The following is an 18,869-nucleotide window of genomic DNA, read 5'->3' as shown; positions in this document are numbered from 1 at the left end:
TATTTAAATATGTTAAATATGTAAATATAATTTCATATATTACAGTTTCTACTGTATTTTTAATCAAATAAATGCAGCCTTAGTGAGTATCTTAGGCAATGTTAGTTATTTACTAATGCATTATTTAAATCAGAAGTTGTATGTTAATATTATTTAATGGACCTGAGCAAACATGAACTGACATTAACAAATAATAATAAACACTGTAACAAATGTGTTGCTCATTGTTAGTTAATGCATTAACCAGTGTTAACTAACAGGACCTTACTGTAAAGTTGGATATTATATTATAGTCAATATTTGATATTAATTGTGAATGATGCTTACTTACATTTAATTTGTATTATTGCTAATTATTTAATAACAGTGTTAAACATAATCTGCAGCAAATTTCAAATGAACAACCAACTTTCATACTGTGAGGCTATAATGCCTGCATGAATATTGATTTTATTTTTTAGTCTTCATTTTTATTTATTTTTAAGACAAAATAATGTAGAATTAAAATATTGACTTATTGTTCTTACTGTATCAGTTATTATAAAAATATTGTTTTCTTATTATTATCAGCCTGATTTTTTTTAATACTGATGCATCACTAACCAGTACATTATTAAAAATGGCTTCTTTTCTGTGTCTCGAAGAAAGGAAGTTATTCAGATTTGGAATGACATGAGGGTGAATAAATTATGCCAACATGTTCATTTTTGGGTGAAAATTTGTTGAAAAAACAAAAACACTACATCATTGAGGCCAAAAATAAGACAGTATTAAATTAGTTTAAATGTATTTGTAGACATATTTAATGAACTGAATAATTAGACGTGAGCAGGGTTGATGTGAAATGAAAGAATCCTCTTCGGCTCACCTGAAACATGTCGGTGTTGGGGTCATGTGTATATTCCACTATAACAGAATGACTTCGGGACAATGTGTAGGAGATGCTGTGTTGGCTTTTGTTGCTTAGGGCCTAAACACAAACAAACAAATTAAAAAAATGCACACACACACAGTGGGAGCCATAAAAATAGCTATAAAAAATTGCCAAAGTTTTTCTATGAGATATAGTATTTTGTCCTATCAAGTGTTAGTATTAAGACATTAAAGTTCCCCTATTATGCTCATTCGGATATTACCTTTTATGCAGTGTGTAATATCACTGTTTGTGAATGTAAAAGGTCTGCAAGGTTTTAAATATCACAGTATAAATTTAGTTATTTTCTCCAGAAACGACTCATCAGTAATTCCAGTCTTACTTCCTGTACGTACCTACGTAGGTTTGTAACAAATTTGCATAATGGTCTACATTGGATGCCCGTGTACAACATCTACTTTGACCCTCAAACACTGAAACACTGAAGTTGTAACTGATGAAGCCTGGAAGTGTGTGGTTTATGTTTTCAACCTGTAGAGAAGACACTGTTTTCTGCACCGTAAAAGCAAATACCCCATGAACTCCTAAAGGATGCGGACTTGGGTTCGAAATGAACCGGTAAATTTGACGTCATTCTTACTGTTTGTATCACTCTGCATCAAGTACTGAGGAAGCCTCTGAAGCTGAAATTCAGATAATAGGTGTTTCGCTTTCGATACACGCTGTAAGAGGTAGACCAATCGCAACAGACTGGGCCGTCTGACCAATCAGAGCAGAGTAAACCAATCACAACCGACTGGGCCGTCTGACCAATCAGAGCAGAGTAGACCAATCAAAACAGACTGGGCCGTCTGACCAATCAGAGCAAGGTAAACCAATCACAACAGACTGGGCCGTCTGACCAATCAGAGCAGAGTAGAACAATCACAACAGACTGGGCCGTCTGACCAATCAGAGCAGAGTAGACCAATCACAACAGACTGGGCCGTCTGACCAATCAGAGCAGAGTAGACCAATCAAAACAGACTGGGCCGTCTGACCAATCAGAGCAAGGTAAACCAATCACAACAGACTGGGCCGTTTGACCAATCAGAGCAGAGTAGAACAATCACAACAGACTGGGCCGTCTGACCAATCAGAGCAGAGTAGACCAATCACAACAGACTGGGCCGTCTGACCAATCAGAGCAGAGTAAACCAATCACAACAGACTGGGCCGTCTGAGCAATCAGAGCAGAGTAGACCAATCACAACAGACTGGGCCGTCTGAGCAATCAGAGCAGAGTAGACTCTTGGAAAGGAGGGGTTTAGAGAGACTAAAGGTGATGATACACAGGGCAACTTTTTGAGCAATGTTGCTGGGCAATCTTGCAGAGCAAATGTTGCTTGGCACTTTCCCATTGAAAATGGGCAATACATTTCTATCTGGATTATTTAGATCGGTCGTCGGCCCTGTGTCTCATCTGGTTGCCCATTGACGGCAAAATTGCCCATCAACATTGCTCAAAAAGTTGCCCTGTGTATCATCACCTTGAATCCTTGATTGAATCGTTTCAGACACTGTGAGAAAAGAGATGATACTGCAATGTATATTATGAGAAAACTAAAGTGTTTTTTTGACATTGAATGCATGTAAACCTATTGTAAGAGACCTTCAAAACAAAATTAGGAAACTTTAAAATAGCATAATAGGGGCACTTTAACTTTAAACACTTTTATATTTGTATAACCAGGCATAGAAATAGCAAGGAATTTATGCAACAGCTTTTACCTTGGACACCAGAGGTGTGGAGACATTGTGGATGACATCAGGTTTGACGCCATTGGCTTTGGGACGTTTGTAAAGGGCCAGCCGACTCCTCCTGCGGCCCTTGTCCCCGCTAGCTAGTGAACCATTATGCCTACGGGTAGCAAAACCACAATAGTACAATCTAAGCTTTGCAAATGCTTTGAACAATAAAGAATGAATTAATGAAAACACATTTGATGCTTAATTTAGAATTAGCACCTCACACGCTGTCTGATTTTGATAGAGCTGACAGATTGAGGACAGACTGTTGTCTTGGGGATGGCAAAAAAAAACTAGGCATGGATGACTTCTTTTCACTTAACAGCATTGGTGTGTACTTAAAAATAATTAAATGGCATTAATCTATCTCTCCGTCGATACTATGACAGGAGTCATGAGCCGTCCACAAAATGGCTGATGCAGGCCTTTGAGAGTCTGTCAATGAGGAGGCGAGGCCATCTTATAATTCATCTAGACAACGATCAATAGTCCAGACACTTAAATGAGCTCTCTATATCTCCTTTCATCTCACAGGGAGACAGTGTTAATTTTTACAGTCTTTTTGTTTCAGCTGTAGTATCTTGTGATTAGGGATGCACGATATATTGGCCACCATATTGGTACCAGCCGATATACGTTTATTTTTAATGTTACCGTTATCGGCCCTGTAAGAAAATTTGGCCCATATATTAAAGCCGATAATTAATGGATTATTTCCTTCAGCTGAGACACTTTAGATGCGCACTGTTCGCCATGATGGTTTTGAATTGCTTGAAATATGATTGAAATCACTTCAAAAAGGAAAATAAGTGCAGAGTGCAGAGTAAATCTGTCATATAGGCTACATAAAATTATAATGAGAACATTATAATTGCGTGTTTGGGTCATGGCTTTTAATGGTAAGAATTTTTTATTTTTTTTAATCAGGCTCTCAAAAATTAAAAACATTTTGGATTTAGATTTATCGCAAATATATCCGTTATCGGCTTTCAAAAACAAAGGGTTACCGCCCAAAATGTTAATATCGGTGTATCCCTACTTATGATGATATTGTCCTTTAAATTTAGCTAATTTTTTGTCTATTCTACCCTTACTGAAATATATTATTTAGGGCCAGATTTACTAACAGCTTTCACTAGCGCAAACCCTCTTTTGACGTTAAAGAAAAAACTGCTCTTCAAGATTTACTAAAGACATGCAGTGAAAAATTAGCGCTGAAAAGGCGTGGCCAGTGTTATTTTTGCCGCTGACCTTATTGTATATGCATTTGTAAGAGTTTTCCTTTCAGACATAAAATTTATGGGAGGAGAGTATTTAAATTAATCATGCAAGGTGATTTACTAAGGTTTGCACTGACTAGTCAATTTACTGGTATTTATGCTATTATTTACAGCCCAAAAAAGCATTGTCTTAAACCAGATGCTAATTTGCGCTGCTCTTGGTAGATTGCGTTGGTCATTATGGAAATGATCCGGCTGCGTCTGTTTTTTAATTTGCGCGTCGTCAGTAGATCACGCACTGCACGCACTTCCACTCCCGTCGGCGCTTTTCTGGAATTGCGTTCTCACACTAATTTGCCCAAGGCTAAGTTTCCCAAAAGCATCATAAGCCTAAATTGTTCGTAGAGACCATTGGTGGCAATTGTTCTACGATCAACTTAGGCTTACGATGCTTTTGAGAAATGCAGCCCAGTTTAGTTAATCTAGCTCTTAGCCTGCAAAAACATAATTTTAAAGTTGTTGATAATGTGCAAAATAACAAAAACATGTCAAGCTGTGATAGACTAACTTTACTTTTGAGTTCACCTATCCATTCACTTCATTATCTTTGCAAATGTAAATAATCATATTATGTTTGTTTTGGGTTTACTGTAGCTGATTACTTTCACATACCCTACAGATCAAAAGTTTGGTGTAGGTAAGATTTTCATCTTTTATTTTCTATTTGAATATATTTTAAAAAGTGATTATTTATTCCTGTGAGGCAAAGCTGATCATTACTCCAGTCTTCAGTGTCACATGATCCTTCAGAAATCATTCTAATATGCTGATTTGCTGCTCAAGAAACATTTCTTATTATAATGACAGTCTGTCAACAAACATTCTTGTCAAATTTTACTGAAGATTTTATTTTCCGGACACATTTTAAGATATTTGAATATAGATTCAAAACAGATGAACACTTTTGCAGGGAATACAAACTTCACTGTGCTTTCTCTTTCCCACCTCTTGTAGCTCAAGGGTTAAACTTCTTCCCCTTCCTGGCACTGAAAACATTCACTGCTCTGCTCCATGGCTGTGTGATTTGAATGACATCTTTGTTGGCAGTCAAATGAAGTGTTTTGCATCCGCAGCTGAAATGTAAAGATAATGCTGGAAAACCGGCTGCAGGTACACCAGGGGAACCAATTGGCCCGGATGACGTGGCGTTCATTCATCCTTGAGAAAAGATGTTAATTGAAGTCATATTTATTTGAGGGTAATTTTACCCTTGAACTCCCACTGAACTCCTGCATTCAGCAAAACGCTGGCTGGGTGGAGGAGCTGTAATTTAGATAAATGGATTTCAGGAATCTGAGTATCGTACAGTTCTAACTCGTGTGGGTACAGTTAAACCTGAATGCTGATGCTGATGTCAACGCTTTCATTTAATCAGAACTAACTATGTTCAGACACAATCCATTAAATACTTAATCTGCAACATCTCTTTGGAATAATTTGATGGTGTCCTTTTATTTGCAACAATGCATGTTCTGGACTCAACAAACTGTTTGGTATAATATTAATCATTTTGAAATAATTACCATTTTAAGGCACTTACAATGGAAATCTAAGGCAAGAGAGTACAGAGAGTTTTTTTTAAAGCACACGTCATGTTTTTTGTTTTGTTAATGCAACGAATGAATACATTGAAAAAAAAGACACCTTTGTTTTAGGTGATTTAACTTCACCAACTATTCCGTTATCCTTCAGCATATCATCAAAGTCACAGGGTTTACCAGCTTTACATGATCATGATGTAATAATGGATATAGTTTACAAGGTTAATAGTCAATTCTATCACTCAAGTCTCATGTTAACATGCATCGGTGTCGTTGCTCTACTGGTTGTATGTCCATTTTAATATTTATTTATTATTAGACATTACTTCCTTGCCTTACTGTATAGGCTACTGCAATGTTTGCTTAAAACAATGACACGTCGAAACGAGTTGAAATTATTTTCAGTGGTAAATGACATTGTGTCTTTATTGCTTTCTTTTTTTTGAGAAGATACTTTGCTACATTGGACCCCATTTACTTAGAGCATCAAATCAGCATATTATATTGATTTCTGAATGATCATGTGACACTGAAGACTGGAGTAATGATGCTGAAAATTTAGCTTTGATCACAGGAACAAATAACGTTTTAAAAATATATTCAAATAGAAAACAGTTATTTTAAATTGTACCAATATTTCATTTTTTTTATCAAATAAATGCAGCCTTGGTGAGCACAAGAGACTTCTTTTATATATAGATAGATATAGATATATAGATAGCTTAACCTTAATTTCATCATTTTAATATTACTATAAATCCCTCAGGGGTTGCTGTGGACTTTGTCTTACCCCAGTACTATCAGCTCCCCGTACTTGATGGGCTCCTTGTCCTCAGGGCAGAGAGCATCATGGGACTGAGATCCTGATCCCAGAGGAGGAGACGGCTGGTTCTTGTTGCATGATGGGCGCAGCTCCAGGGACGGAGGAGGGCAAAGAGCTTCGGAGCTCCCTTCCAAAACCATATCCACAAGAACAACTCGCAGCTATGAGAGACAGCGAAGGGAAGAATGCGAGACTGAGATTATTGTTCACATTTTCTTGTTTTCTCACAGTGAAATGACAACTTTATCTAATAAGCGCAATAGGGAGAGGAAATGGAAAAACGGCATGATTATTATCTGCTTCCTAACCACACCAGTTACTTCACCTGTAACAAACAATAACAGGCGTATCATGGATCAGCTGTTATGTATTTATGTAACGGCTGATCCTGTGAGAACAGCCTGAGATAGTGTGGCTGTCTCTGCAGTGTTTTGAAGTCAACAAGCAGCCAACCATCAAATGACAACCTGTCGGGAACAGGAGATTTAACCAATCCCAGGAGAGTAACAACCTCTCTGCAAACACACAGTCAAGTGCTCCAGTGCAAAGGACTTTATTGTTGTTTTTCATACAGACTTCGACACAGTCATACACAGTCATAGCAGTGGCATTTCAGTGGTTCGATACTGACTGTTAGATAAATTGGTGTGGTCATTACTTTAAGTGCCTAATGTATGTTATTTGGGGAAAAACATTGATCTAGATTTATTTTTCCATCTATCTGTCTGTTGCCGTGTTTGTCAGTCTGTCTGCCCAATGCCCATTAGGGGTATGACTGTTCAAATTACGCTTTTTATCACAGTTTCAGTACGGTTTGGTATGTGCTATGTTCAGGGGAAAAGACTACTGTCAAAAAATAATAATAATAATTTTGTCTCTCATCTCTCCGACAGCAATTTGACGCATAAACCGCCTCTCCTCAATCACTCTTTTCATTTGTTCCGGATTAATATTGTTGGTTTTACAGGGTATTAATTTTCGTTGTGGGATTGAATGTATTGTGCATAATATTACACATTCACGCAGATTTTGCGCTCACACCCAAAGTGTGCACATATAAAGCTGCCTCTCAGTACAAAATTTAGTTATTTTTCGCTGCTTATTTTGCTTAAACAGTCAAATACACACAAAATAATGTCAATATACTAGACTTGACCAGTATTCATGTAAACCATTCAGTTATGTTTTAAGTGAACGTAAACAGTTGAGAAAGAAAACGCATGTGTAACAGACAATGAAGTCTTTGGATGCCTCAGATGTAAAGTTATTCGCTGTCAAAGCGACGCCAAAATGAATGGGAGTCGATGGAATGCTAACAGCAGGTGAGGTTCTGCTACAATGGCGGCCCCCGTGAGGCTTCAGTTTCCGGCTGATGGATTATCCCCTTGGTAAATTTGCTAGTCTAAGGGGCTGTTTACACGACATCATTTTCAAGTAAAAACGTAAAAAGTGTATGCGTTTTGTCCGTTCGTTTACATGAGAACAGCGTTTTGGATGCCTAAAAACGCAAACTTTTGAAAACGGGGATGACATCATGCAATTACGTATTACATGTTCAGTCTATAGTGTTTCATCGCCATCTAATGGCCTGGCGGCAGAATACAGCGTTTTTAGTCGTATCAGTGTGAATGTAGATCGTTTTGAGAATGGTGTCGTCTGTCACGGAAAACTCAAAGAAAAAACTTCTCCATTTTAATCATATGGCTGTCATGTAAACGTACCCTAAAAAAATTATTCATAAAAAAATAATATCAGTTAAGCTTGACCCTGTTGAGGATAAGGATGAGGATCTACTGTCTAATTTCTATTACTTTGTCTGGAAAATTTCTGATATGAAGCTTCCTCACTGTAGCACTAAATAAAATTAAAAAAACAATGGAATTTTATGCTCACTCTTATTTTTTTAATTATAAGCATTTTAATTATAAGCATCTTGCAGTGAAGTTTGTTTTTTTAGCAGAACTGTATGTGTAATGTTTAACTAAATCAACAATATAAAACAATTATGTAAAACCTTTGCAGTGCAAAAACATTTACAGCAACTGGTTATATGTCCATTTCCTTCCTCCAGGCTCCCTCATGCAGCAAATGAATCTGAACTGAGTGCAAACCTCGCCATTCACAGGAATCACACTGGTTTAGAGATGACGGACAGCACATATCTGCGCTAATACGGCACTGCATGACTGTGGGTGTGCAATGGTGAGAGGTGGACTGGAGGATGAGGGGGCGAGCAAGGAGAGCGAGGGAAATTGCGAGAGGACAAAAATAGAACTAGCATGGTGGTGCAGGTGATGAAGAGGAGAGGAGCAGGGATGGAGAAGGGTATGTAGAGGAGTACTACATATATAGTGCTTACAAAACAGCAGATTGTGGATAACAGAAGATTACTAGAGATGAACAAGCACTGTTACGAAGAGATTGCGTGTGTTTGTATGCGTTTGTGTGTGCTTAGGTTTGGCAGGGTGATGGATTGCCTGTTCTGTGCCACGCAATTTCTAATCAGCCCACAACCTGGGGGAGGAAAGAGGGAACGAGAGAGATATAGGAAAGAAGATCAAAAGGAATGCAGGTGAAGACGCACCATTATGAAATGGGATCTTTCCAGACAAAACATTGTAGCATATAGTGCATGGCGGTAATAAAATGACCAGCACCGTCTCTGAGCTCTGACTGTTCTCTACACATTATTGAGCCGCTTATTAATAATTCATTTACTTCTAGTGCCTTTATTAAAAGATTCAAGTCCCATAGTGCAGGTACTTCACCTTCTTTATTCCCTTCATCTACCCTTCTCAGATCACCACGTCCTCCATTCAGTCTGATTTTATGTCTTACTGTATCATCTCCCATCATCTTCTCTCCTTATTCCCACAATCCTCTGCAGCGGGGTGAGCGAGTGAGACCGTGTGTATGAGTGTGAGCGGGGTAGACAGAGAGCGAGTCTGCCTCATCCATCTATATCAGGAGCCAGATGAAGTGAGTTCTAAATATACACGCACAAGGAAATTATCTCACGAATAACTTATGAGGCTTACTTAAGTCCAGACTTGCCGAACTCAATTCTTCAAAATCTATATCTGCTTTTCAGCAGATCATTAGCTATTTCGCAGCTTTGTTGGAGCGGCGTTTTTGTGGAATACACATCTTGAATACTTATAGGGCTGCAAAAATTTCTGTCTGCATTGTTGTTCTTTCTGCAAACAATAGTATTTCTGTTATGCTTTTACACATTTGAGAATTTCTGTTGTAAAGTGAATTTGTATAGGTAGAAGATTGTTTTATCTGGAGGAGTCAGTTGAAGTAATGGCATCTCATAAATCAAATGATATACAATGATATATGTGTCTACAATGGTCTTGTATGGTTTATGATTCCATAGCTCTCTGGAGTACTTGCTTCTGATTGGTCAATAGCACCAATTTATGGTCAAATATATTTGTATAACAAGCAATTTCCACAGCTTTGAAATCTCTCAGTGGTCTTTGTTCTACACATAATAAAAATAATATTGTTTATTTAATTGTAGTAAAAAGTGGAAACCTACAATTGTTACTACTTTTACCTGATCTAACCCTTTAGTTTTATTGGTGTAATATAATTTATTTAGGTGGTTTAGTGATGCTAAATAATATTTTTACTTAAATAAAATCTTCAAATTTAGATGTTCTCACATAAAACATTTTTAGGTTAAGTAGGCACAATCAGTATATAATTATTGCTAAATAAATTCAAGATGGTACGTACCGGTTACCCTGTCACGGTTTTATTTTGTAATAATGACTCGCTGTACGTTAACACTTACTTGAGGTTTATAGTTATAATAGCTATGATATATTGTTTAAAATGTCTGTCCATCATTGTAACCCTGTAAGCCTGTTATATTGTATATTTATATACACTACCATTCAAAGGTCTTGGGTCAGTATGGTTTTTGAAGTATGATTTTTAAATGTTTTTGAAATAAGGGGCATTTACACGACACCCATTTCAACTAAACACTTTTTATGTGTTTTGGCCGTTCATTTACACAACAATGGCATCTTGGTTGCCTGAAAACGCAAACTTTTGAAAACGGGATTCAAAGAACAAGTACATCATCTCCATGTAGACTACAAAAACATGAATTTGGGAAAGAGATGACGTCATGCACATTACGTTTTCAGTCTATCCACAGTATTCCTGCGCCCCATGACGCTTTGCGCGAATTATGGGTGTAACTTCCATTAAGCTGTAAACAATCAGTGAAAGACTAGCTCTATGGACGCAATAATATATATATCTTTAAACCGTGTACGATGACATTACATTACTCTGCTCACCCTTCAACCATTGAACATTAAAAGGACATTTAAAAGTGTAAAAGCATCAACAAGGTACTTTCAACAGACCATGAATAACCCCAAAAGCGTGAATCTTTCCACAGCAAAAATCGGTCGGTTAAATATCACTGTGGTAATCTGTATTATGTAACATACGTTGCCTTAATAATAAAAAAATGTTTTACTTCAGCATTGCGTGATACTATTTTAAAGTGATTTCAGTCATTTTGACAGATAATGAATTATTATTGTAGCCTATTTACCTGTGAAACCAAACCTGGAAAGAGACGTGAGGATTTGGGGAGGGGAAAAAAAGATATTCTTCGTGCATTCCAGTGAATTATTAATGGTATACATCGTAAATTAAATCGGGAGAACAGACCACAAATGTGCAGTATATGTTGACCTTTATCATACTAATACAGCGGAATTCAAAAGGAAAAAAGAAAATAATCGTGAGGAAAAGAATGCAGAGCTCTTACTATAGATATTCTTGTTATACCATGTCACGTTAAAATACCAAATGTTACGTTATTCTGATGTTATTCTTAGATAAAACATGAAAGAAAACTGATAGCTTATTAAGTCAAACTGACGGATCAGCTTTATTTGTAGGGCAACCTTATGATTTGAAATGATTCATTTCAGTCTTTTTGAATGGAAGTTCCCCAAACCGGAAGTTCCACCCATAATTCAAAACGCAGTAAGCTCGTCAGGAATAATGTGGTATCGCGGAGTGTTTCTTTACAAAGTGACATCCCCAACTACTGGCCTGGCATGAATAATACAGTGTTTCTATTTCTTTCCGAAGGTCGTTTCGACAACGTTGTCCTCAAGCAAAAAACTAAAAAAAAAAAAAAGTTTTTAGTAAATCGTAGTCGTGTAAATGTACCCTAAATCTCTAATGCTCATTTATTATATAAAAAATTTAGTGAAACAATAATATTATGAATTATTATTACAATTTAAAACAACTGTTTTTATTTTAATATATATAGCCTACACTACCGTTCAAAAGTTTGAGGTCGGTAAGATTTTTAATGTTTTTAAATAAGTCTCTTCTGCTCACCAAGGCTGCATTTATTTGATTAAAAATACAAAACAAACCCAGTAATATTGTGAAATATTATTTCAATGTGAAACAGCTGTTTTCTATGTGAATATATAGTAAAGTGTAATTTATTCCTGTGATCAAAGCTGAATTTTCAGCATCATTACTGCCGTCTTCAGTGTCACATGATCCTTCAGATATCAGATGCCAATTGTCAGGTTTAGCTCTCGGTTTCTGTTCTTGTGTACTATAGCTAGTTCCTGTATTCTTTGTTCTCTTGGTTTCCTCTGCTATTTTGTTTCTCACGAAACACTTCTCCTAATGTGTGTTCACTAACTTGGATGGGTTAAATGCAGAGGACAAATCCCTCACCTTCCCAGTGTACTTAAGCCTGTGTTTTCAGTTCAGATTTGTCAGTTCTTGTCTTTGCTTGTTGTAAAGCTGTTGTTTATTAGCTATTGAGTTTCTTCTTTGTTTTGTTATTAAAGTCTTTCGCTGCATTTAGATGCAAATCTCCTCTCCCCTGCCTGACTACCCATAACACTAATTTGGTGCTCAATTAACATTTTGTGTTATTGCCAATGTTGAAAACAGTTTTGCTGCTTAAAGTGCCCCTATTATGCTAATTAGATATCTCCTACAACAGGTTTACATGCATCAAAGGTCAAAAAACACTAATTTTCTCATAATATACATCGCACATAAACACAACACATTTTTCAAAGATTCTCAAACGTCCCGTCAGAAGGTTTAGTCTCTCTAAATCCCTCCTTTCCACGAGCTACTCTGCTCTGATTGGTCAACCGCTTTTTATTACACATATCACAGAATGTTGAGTGACCATTAAAAATTAAGAATGTATTTTTATTATTATTATTATTGTTATAATTAATTAATTGGATGGTTTGTTAATTTTAGTTAAATAATTGCTGAACTATCTTGCTTACAACTTCTTTGAATGACAAACAAAACAATAGAAAAAGCAATAGTGAGACATCAGAAACTATAAACAGGATTATGTAATTGCATTGCTCGTATTCTGCTCATTTACTCGAGACAGCATGACCCGTGGACCAGCCCGTGCTCTCACACGGCAGATTGCAGCGGATTGCGTCTCTCCAAAAATTCGAATTCTAAAATCCGAATTATGGTTCGATGTCTAATTCGAATTTTACGACGTGGCCTAATCATTGGTCTACGGCTTACAGCGTGTGTCGGGAACGAAACGCCCACTACCATCACTGAACTTCGGTTTTTTAACCCAAGAGACTTTCTAAATCCTCAGCGATTGTACACACTGTAAAGATAGTAACGATGAATTCCTCACTAACAAGTGTATGTCACTCAACAAACCGATGTGTATATTTCTAATTTATCGCGCTGCACATGTGGGAACTGTATCACTGTATCAATAACCGTGCGTACGTTAGCCCAGCACTAACGTGAATGACTGATGTAACATTAAAGTTTGTTGCTCCATCCTTTATCATTACTCATAGTTACAACAACGGTAAAATTTGCATTAATAGACAATTTTAGGTAATAGTGTTTCATTAAGACCGTAATAATGCGAGTTAGCTGGTTAGCTGGAGACCTACACAATATAAAACACAAAACTACGTGTTTTGGTTGCTGGGATTCTGAGGAGCAAGTGGGTAATGTCCCATCTTTATTGGATAAGCATTTTGTAAATCCCATTTAGATCGTTAAAATTGTCAGAAGATTATACTGCTGTTGTATCACTGTGATCATTTTAACCACTGACTCTGAATCTTTATCCTTTATAATACTTAACAAAGAGAATTTGCTTTTGTAGAGCAGAAAACAGCATCTTCTCGACATGTACACAACATGAACCAGCTACAGTGTTTGAGGTCGAGTCAAAGTAGATGTAGTTCACGGGCAGCCAATGAAGACCATAGGTGAGCATTATGCAAAGGTGTTACATTGTTATGTATGTAAGTTACGAAAGAAAGACTGGAATTACTGATGAAAAACTGATCACTCGTTTCGGCAGTTCGGAAACGATTTTTTTTTTGTGAGACAATAACTTTATTTATTGTGCACTTTGATCTTTTACTTTACATTGGCAAACAGCTATATTACCCATTGCATGAAAGGTAATACCTGAAAAAGCATAATATGGGCACTTTAATATTTTTGTGGAAACCGTACCTGCTCAAAATAACTGACCCCAAACTTTTGCATGCTAGTGTTTTGATGTTAGTATTGTGTCTTGTGATGTTCTCTCTCTTGCGCAATGCATTTTACAAGATAAACCAATCAGACAAAAAAACGCAACGCATTCTCATCCCAAGGCGTCATTTTATTCACACTTTTGACCATGCTTCCAAATCCGACGCGCAGGGCACCCTTTAGCGTCAGGTAGATGACGCTTATCCTCGCGCGTCATCTAACGCCTCTAGCGTCAGTTAGATGACGCTTCCGTTTTTAGCGTCAGTTACATGACGCTTCCGTAAAGGGTAGGTTTAGGTCTGGTGTAGGGTTAGCGTCTCATATTGACGCTAAAGGGTGCCTTATTGCGTCGGATGTTGAAGCATGGTCAACAGCGTCAGTTAGATGACGCCATGGGATGAGAATGGGCTGAAAAACGTTATGTATTTTCTATCTTTGAGTGCTTTTCTTGTAAATCGTTAGGCTAAATAAATATATGCAATACTGTGGTGAAGATGGAAATCTCTTGTATGCACAGTACACTATGTTCTACATCAGCACCATGCAGTATTTTGCGTTGTCTTTTAACAGAATAACACCATTTATTTGTTCTGGTGAGCTGAATAGACTGCAGTCCGCACCATTACAACAGTGGTGCATATTGCATAATTAATGCGAAAACACCATCTATAACAGTGTTGCTCACTATACAATATAATGTCATTTTCTCAGCAGCAGCTTGTTGAATGGATGTCAAAGCTGGGGTCTGCAGCAGGTGTGTGTGTGTGTGTGCGTGTGTGTGTGTGTGTGCACGACTCATGATGGAGTGAGTGTCCTACAGTGCTGTCTGACCCCGCTGCTCCTGTCTGGACGAGCGGTTGAAAGAACTGCAGCCGCCGAAGCGAGGGAACGAGAGAAAGAGCGAGAACACGTTGACATCGTCTCCCCGTTAAAGGTATCGTGATTGTGAAACATGATAGTGACCTTCAGAGCAGGGACCTCCGCAGAAGCTCTATCATTTACACCCTTCCTGTTCTAACAGCACATCAGCATTCACAGGCGCATGTCAGCAAAATCGTATATGGGTCACCTATGTGACATTGCAAAGACGTTAGTTTATGACTCAAATGAATAATAATGAAGGTTTTTTGTAACAATTCCAATTCTCAATTCCAAGGGGCATTCACGATAAACAATCACTACAGATGAATGAAAAGGAATATTTTACAAATGTGTCAACTTCAAACATTATAGTGCTGATAATACTATTAAAAAAGCATTACTGTAGTGCACACTAAACAGACATGTAATAATTATCCCACACCTCAACAACACAAGCAAACTTCGTTGCACTTTCCCAACCTCATAACATAACTTTCTAAAAATCCATGCAAAGAGTCTGGGGGATTCATGGGGGGTTTAAGACATTAAGAAGTATTAAGAAATAACTAGATTTAAAAATGATGTTCTATTCGGTTAAATGAGCACTCATCCCTCTCAAACTAATGATAATTGAGAAATGTCTCCTTTCAGACATGGTTCACAAAGGGAAAAACAAAATCGTTTTCTTAATCATCATGTTTGTCTCGTTTTCCTTAAAACAAAACAGATCTACTTGACATTCAAAATAACAAGATATTGTGACTAGATTACACTGAAAACTCATTATCCTTTTCTAGTAAATGTGCAGTTTACCGTGTTAAAGATGTTTGCTGGAAATCTGAATTATTATTAAGACTTATTGTTGGTGTTGCATGTGAAAACTCCCCATAAACATCAAAGAATGAAGGAGACATCTAAATCAAAGCATCTTTTTAAATGAATGTTCAATATGTTGTGTCAGACAATAAGTACATGGGAAAGGTTTATGAGATCAGATTGATTAGTCACCAAAAAAGCATGTATTTTGATCTGGACATAACCTTCTTACCTTCTGAAGGTTTATGAGACAAACATAGATTCTTTATTATTTGAAAAATGTATTTATGCTGTGCTTATTGGAATATCTAGCTATTTATTGCTTTTTCTAATGTTTTATTGGTCATTCAAAGTTGTAAACAATAGCAAAACTAGCCCAGCAATTTATTGACTAAAATTAACAAAACCATCCAATGAATTAATTATATCAATGATTAAAAAAAAAATACTTTCTTCATTTTTAATGTTCACGCAACATTCTGTGATGTTACTTATGTATAGATTTACAACAGGCCCCACATTTTTCACTAGGCATACAATAATAAACAGATAATTTAAAAAAGAAAATCTAAATTGCACAACAATGTGGTTGTTACATCACAAAATGTTGAGTGAACATCAAAAATTAAGAATGTACTTTTTATAATTATTGTTACAATTAATTAATTGGATGGTTTGTTAATTTTAGTTAAATAATTGCTGAGCTATCTTGCTTACAATTTATTTAAATGACAAACAAAACAATAGAAAAAGCAATAGTGAGACATCAGAAGCTATAAACAGGATTATGTAATTGCATTGCTCGTATTCTGCTCATTTACTCGAGACAGCATGACCCGTGGACCAGCCCGTGCTCTCACACGGCAGATTGCAGCGGATTGCGTCTCTCCAAAAATTCGAATTCTAAAATCCGAATTATAGTTCGATGTCTAATTCGAATTTTACGACGTAGTGTAAGCATAGGCCTACTGATTCACCCCGGGAAACACACACGCACGCGAGACGTTTAGCCAACTATAGATGAAATGTGAAGGTCTGGCGATACTTTTTAATAATTATTAATTTATAAGGTGTCACCTTGATGTTAGTGTCACACTTGCATTACTCCCATTTTAATTTTTAATCCGTGGGTAAAGACTGTTTTTAAAAAAATGCATGTTACATATGGACAGATTACTGGTCCCTATTTGTTATTCATCAGAATCATCACTGCAATTGTATCCCACTATAAACTGAGATGCTCTGAGCCATTTCACAGTCAGCTGCCTTTATGAGGCCTGGGAAGACCACAAGGGATTCCGCAGAAAATAAATACATTATTGATTTCATTTATTATAAATAGTATAATTTAATTATAATTCGTATAATTTAAATAAAACACTTTGAATAAAAATAATTGCATTCATTATTGATTTGCTTAGAAATGAAATAATAACCAACTACAGAAGAACGCACGCTTCTAGACATGGACACTGTAATAACGAGAAGACTGTTTAAGTGATAAAATAAAAAGAGGAAAATATTTCGGTGCCAGACCGCCAGAAGAAGGGAAAATGTATCCGAATACGCACCTGATGATGTTATAGACCCCTGCCTTGAATATCCTTGGCTTGTCAATCCCCGTGTGGCCGTAAAACTGGGCGTCGTGCTGTTAATTCATCACTCGCGGTGTTAAACTGGATGGCACGCGCATCACGTCGTGTGGTTTGCATTGCCACACTCCGTTGTCATCAGTTACACGGAAACCAGCGCGGATCTTAATCCAGGAGAAGAGTGTTTTCAGTCTAGTCCAGACACTCCGTTGTCACGCCCATCTCATCTCTTCCTCGCAGTTCTCTCTGTGTCGGTAAAGAAATCCGAGGAAGGGTTTTGCCCTCGCCCACATCATGCGCCTCGGGTGCCACGACACGCATAAGCCCCGCCTCCGGTAGCGAATTAACGAATCCTAATATGGTAGGAGGCTTATTAATATTCACGAGCAGAACATTCGCCATTGGACTGTTAAAGAGCAACGTCAGCTGGGGCTAATTCATATTCTAAAATTAGGCTTCGCCATTAGAAGATTACTGGGCGTAATTAATATTCATGAGTTAAGCGTAGGCTTCGTGATTTCACCTCAGGATGGCGTTTATGGGGTTGGCACCACAGCACTGCTGCTACATACGCGCTCAGTGACGCTCGAGCGAGGGATCTGACAGCTCGTGGAATCCTCCGCATTCTCCAAATTTAGGGAACACCTGTGTAACAGTCCTTTACACCTGTAATAATATATGAAGTGACTGTGCTGTGTCAGTGTCACTCACCTCTTTAATAAGACGACCATCAGCGCGCGATGATGCGCATGCTATTCATGCAAGCTATAACTATTATTAATTTTCAAAGTTGTATATTAAATATGTTACCTCTGTACGGTTAGCAATAATAATAATAATAATAATAATAATAATAATAATAATAATAATAATAATAATAAAACTATTATACATTTTATAACACAACAAATAAGATATACTGTCATAATAGCCTATAATTTTCACAACAGAATAAAACAGCTAAAAGAATTAACTTGTTGACCAGAGTTATGTCTTTATGGAAATCCAAAAATGTTTTGGGGAGACCACTTGACAATAGACATAGACAAGGTAGTCAAAACACGCATGCACCAAATAATCTATACAGAGACAATTATGCAAGGAATGGCGTAGGAGACAGAAAGTATGTTAAAGCAACACCAAGGAACTTTTCCTCTGTGGTCGCCCTACAGGTTGGAAGCGGAGTTGTCCATTACCGCTGTCGTAAATAATTTAGACTATGTCGCACGCGCACTCTCTCTGTTTATCCAGCACCGGCTTTGGAATCAACAATGGCCACAGACAAGGTAGAGTATGATGCATGATTTTATGAAAGACATCACAAACGAAGAAAAACTATGTATGCCGTAAAGCAGTCGAATTTGTAGTTATTTTTGTGCTCCGGTTACTACCCGAAACCCGAAGTTACATAGTGCCAGTAAAAGCGATAGGCTATGGCAGACGTGTCATTCAACCTATTGTAAGTCGATGTACCATCACAAGGGTCTTGGAAATATATTATGAAGGTTGAAAAACTACATAGTGTTACTTTAAATATAATTATAAAATAGTTTTTTTATTGCACGGTGGGGAATTTATTTATTTAAACCATATTAGGTTATTGCGTCATAGTGACCCAGTTATGAGTTTTATAAACTGTCCGTCCTTTTCCTTTACCCCATTTAATGTGACTGTATCATCAACAGCAGCAGCTGTCACGAGTTGTGAATGGAATACGGGCCGCGA

The 18,869-nt window shown here is 37.1% G+C and overlaps 1 protein-coding gene across 1 annotated transcript in view; it reads right to left on the bottom strand.

Annotated features, from left to right (window-relative positions):
• The window catches only part of peli3 (pellino E3 ubiquitin protein ligase family member 3), a 36,221-nt gene extending 18,743 nt beyond the window's left edge, over positions 1 to 17,478 (bottom strand). Inside the window, exons 1-4 of the mRNA XM_077227796.1 lie at positions 17,124 to 17,478; positions 6,274 to 6,467; positions 2,645 to 2,774; positions 869 to 970 (exon numbers count right to left, since the gene is read on the bottom strand). Of these exons, the coding sequence (XP_077083911.1) occupies positions 869 to 970; positions 2,645 to 2,774; positions 6,274 to 6,446 (405 nt within the window). The 5' untranslated portion in view covers positions 6,447 to 6,467; positions 17,124 to 17,478. The remainder of the gene's footprint in view (positions 1 to 868; positions 971 to 2,644; positions 2,775 to 6,273; positions 6,468 to 17,123) is intronic.
• Between the last annotated feature and the right edge of the window lie 1,391 nt (positions 17,479 to 18,869).

Source organism: Siphateles boraxobius, unplaced genomic scaffold, assembly GCF_051911475.1.
Source record: "Siphateles boraxobius isolate OS27281-9 unplaced genomic scaffold, OSU_SipBor_1 130, whole genome shotgun sequence".
NCBI classification, from domain to species: Eukaryota; Metazoa; Chordata; class Actinopteri; order Cypriniformes; family Leuciscidae; genus Siphateles; species Siphateles boraxobius.
This window is presented reverse-complemented; position numbering and strand designations above follow the sequence as displayed.